This window comes from Haplochromis burtoni, unplaced genomic scaffold (assembly GCF_018398535.1).
Source record: "Haplochromis burtoni strain Fernald_Lab_line unplaced genomic scaffold, NCSU_Asbu1 Contig_1675, whole genome shotgun sequence".
Classification (NCBI taxonomy): Eukaryota; Metazoa; Chordata; class Actinopteri; order Cichliformes; family Cichlidae; genus Haplochromis; species Haplochromis burtoni.
The window spans coordinates 6,515-10,259 of NW_024584036.1; the positions used below are offsets into that span (position 1 = coordinate 6,515).

General features: G+C 38.5%; 1 protein-coding gene across 1 annotated transcript; it reads left to right on the forward strand.

The window, feature by feature from the left end:
- LOC102293776 lies at positions 1-3,468 on the forward strand. The gene is made up of 4 exons (XM_042217197.1): positions 1-310; positions 481-1,113; positions 1,186-1,302; positions 1,923-3,468. The coding sequence occupies exons 1-4, from the start codon at positions 297-299 to the stop codon at positions 2,860-2,862; spliced, it is 1,704 nt and encodes a 567-aa protein (XP_042073131.1). The 5' UTR covers positions 1-296; the 3' UTR covers positions 2,863-3,468.
- The last annotated feature ends 277 nt before the right edge of the window (positions 3,469-3,745 follow it).

The following is a 3,745-nucleotide window of genomic DNA, read 5'->3' on the forward strand; positions in this document are numbered from 1 at the left end:
ACTCATTTTTAATATAAATAAAATATTGATTTCTTGATTTGATTGATTTGTAGAAAGTATAACCAGACCTTTAAGACTTAACGACAGAAGAGGGTGTGGTTTCTCTGTAGTATTTATATATCAGGAGTGAAAGCAAAACCAGCCAAACTTACCTGAATGAAGGTTTTAAAACAAAGCTCCGCAACCATACTAACTAATATCTCTGCTTTAATTAAAACATTTTCAAATCCTACCCTTTTTTTTCCTGGCAAACAAAATAAACCAGAAGAAGACAGTGTACCACGTGAAGGCAAAGGATGTCTGGGAAAAGGTAAAGTGAAAACTATCTATGCTACAGCTGGCCATATTATATACTGCAAAAACATAAGTATAAGCTGCACAGTTAATTGTGCAAATAAGAATAAGAATGAACAATAATAAGTTTTAAAAAATCAGCATAATCATTGAATGAGGAAAGACATTTTTTCTCTGTTTTGCTAGATCAGCCTTGATCAGTCAACATGCAGACAATATTGTTTTGTCTTATAGAAAGGAGCTACAGACGGCCTTATGCCGCTACATCACAGACACCCTCACCTACATCCACACGGTGACAGGATTCTGTGAGGGGTTCTCTAAATGGCTGCTGTGGACGGAGACTGAGTTAGACACCTTGATGGATATCAAAGATGGCATTGACGCACTAGACCTGAAAATCACACATGTTTACAATTCAGAGGAAAAATGCACGGCCTTTTTGAAATTCATGAAGAACAAAGTAAGTGCAGATAGCAGGCGTGAAAAGCTGGAGAAGGAGCTGACTGAAGTGTTGGAGTACGTTTTGAGAGGCCAGGAGAAACTCCAGCCTTTCTTGGATGCAGTGGAGAAGCTGGCAGTCACCTCACTGCAGGTATTTGGAGAGAACCAGGAGTTACACCTGCCTGAAGGGATCAGACTTGAACATATTCAGTCTGTCATCAGTGCTGCACAACAAATCTGCCCTCTGTTGCTGGAGTTTAAAAGAGATTCAAAAGTCTTCTTTCTCCCCAAACTTGAGAATGTGGATGTGCTGGCATATCAGCTGGACAGATACATAGTGACCTCCCAGAAAATCCATGAGAAGCTGGAGGAAAGGTAACATCTAATAAAGAGCACATTTTGTTTTGAAGCAAGAACACATAAGAAGTGTAACTGTTTCTTCCACAGTGCCATAAATGATATCTGGCTGAAGAGCACAAAGGCCGTGGTAGACTTGAATGTGGATTCGTCTGAGGCTGGCATACAAAGTATGCTTCATCATATTTATCTGCTTGAAGAAATCAGGTAAGTCTATCAGTGTACAGCATCACTCACAAATCTTTATCTGTCAGAATAATATCTGAAATTCCATATCTCTAAAGTGAGGCATTTATGATGCTATATATGGTCATGTGAGAGATTTAAAGGAACTATTGTGAATAAATGGGTCAGCAAAAAATGGTCTTCTTATAGACTTATTTTAAATTTAGGAGTTTGTGGGGCAGCCTTTTTTTTGTGTGTGTTGGTCAGTTTTCTGAGTAGCACATGGACTTGTTAATTTTTTGTTCTAATTAGTAAAATGTTAATAAAAAAACAATTCTTATATACAAAGTTTACCATGCTGGAAAGCATAAGAAGTAGCTGTCAATGTTAATTTTCCAATAAACAAAATGTTCCACAAACAAATATAACATTCATTTTTCAAAAAAGACTACAAATGGATGGTTGTTGACTAACAGTCACCATCAGATGTCAACTGCACACGCTCAGTGAAGGGGTGATTCTTCGGGCGTTTTAGTTGCTCGCTCCATCCTTGGTGCACTCGCTTGGGATGTGAGCCAGTACTGCCTTCTTTTCACATCTCATTGTTTCCATCCTTTACTAAAATAAGGTTTTTAGTCTAACTTTAATTTTGGCATTTTCAGGATGAACCCAGACTTCCGAATGGTGTTCATGTTCATGGAAAAGGCTGGTGAGGATTTCATCAGTAAGTTTGAAGAACACCAGCCCAGGATGTTGAAGTTCCTAGATGAGCTGGAGCAGTGTGCTGTTCAGCTAGACAAGATGAGTAAGGGTTCAAAGATCTCCAGTGTGGCAGGCAGTTCAGCAGGGGTGATTGGTGGTGTGCTGTCCATTGTTGGCTTGGCGTTAATTCCTGTAACAGCAGGAGCATCACTAGCATTGACAATGACTGGTGTTGGGCTGGGAATCACCAGTGGTCTTAACAGTGCTGTGACCACTGGAGCAGAGATGAAAGTTAATCATAAGCATCAAACAAAAGCTGGTGAAGTTTTCAAGAACTTCATGGAAGATGTACAGAGTCTTCAAGATTGTCTGCAAAAAGTGACCGATCAACGAGTGTGTGGAATAGAAACAAGTAAGGTAGAGATGGCTGTGGGAGTAAGCAGGATTGCATCTAAAGTTTGGACTGTTGGAAAGGGCACTTTTGACTTAGTTACTGATGCTACCTCTGCTGCCAAAGTGTTTCCGAGTGCTGGTAAAGTTTTGGCTCAGGAAGGAAAAGCATTACGTAATGCAAGCAGGCTGGCCTCAGATATCCCAGATATTGGTGAGGCAGCTCTCAAAGGATCTCTTGCTCTCTCAAAGACATCAAGGGGTGGGTTCATCGCTCTCAATGCTCTCTTCCTTGGCATGGATATTTTCTTCATCTACAGAGACGGCACCAGTCTGGCAAAAGGCTGTGAGGCAAAAGTTTCCCAGGTCATCCGAGCCAGAGCTGCACTTTGGAGCTCAGAGATCGACTCATGGCAGAAGATTTGTGACTCTCTGAAGAAAGGTCTTCGAAAATCAGAGAAAAACAAAGGCATCCTGGAAAGTCCATTTTATCCTGAGACAACAAGCTAAATCTCCATAGAAACAGAAAGTATAATCTCTGAGTAAACAGATAATACTGCAATATATGTACTGTAAGGGTTTACTTTCTTTTCTTTTCCTTTCTTTTCTTTTCTTTTCTTTTCTTTTCAAAAGCTGGAACCAGTTTTTAAAGCTCAATGTCCAATAAGTCCTTGTAATGCAATGTTTTTTTAGTATGGCATTTCGTTCTTCTTTTTCTTTCTTTTTTTCTTCTTGTTAAAGTGAATACCTGTTACTACAAGCCTATCACTTCCAACAAGATAATGATTGGCAAATTTTGCATTTAATCTTTATAAACCCAGTGTGTGATCACTCAAACTGGGTTTGTATGTTGTAATGTATTTTAGTTTGTTATCTCCAAAAGTTGATTCTGTTCATCTGGACGTAGCGTTTTGGAGATTTACTTTCCTGGATGATTGAGAATGCATCAAGAGGTTTAGTTTGTTATGTTTGTATTGCATATTTGTACACTATCTGTACACTATCACTTCGATAATGTGTTTTGTTATCTTTTTTTTAAACTCGATTAGCAAAAACAAATTTTTTACAGTTCTTTCCAATTGTGTATACATTAAAATGGAACTATATAAGCAATTACAAAAATGTAAAGCTCATTTTAAATCACAGTTTTGTAAATCTCTGACCTCAAATGTTCATCATTTTGCACACTTGGTTCACTTCGAGGTGAACTGGCCTTCAAATCAACACTTTTGATGGTAATACTGTTCAAAAGTCTCGAGTGGCCTTTCATTTCTTTATATAATTTGTTTTCAAGGTGTCAGACATTCTTGCAATTTGTTAAGTGGTCTTGAACGATTGTTTTCCAGCTTTTAAGACCTCTGAAGTATCCATCCATCTTCATCCGCTTTATCCG

Coding starts and splice junctions, on each gene's coding strand:
- LOC102293776 (XM_042217197.1), top strand. Junction 1,114..1,185: donor CATGAGAAGCTGGAGGAAAG/GTAACATCTAAT, acceptor TTTCTTCCACAG/TGCCATAAATGATATCTGGC. Junction 1,303..1,922: donor TATCTGCTTGAAGAAATCAG/GTAAGTCTATCA, acceptor TGGCATTTTCAG/GATGAACCCAGACTTCCGAA.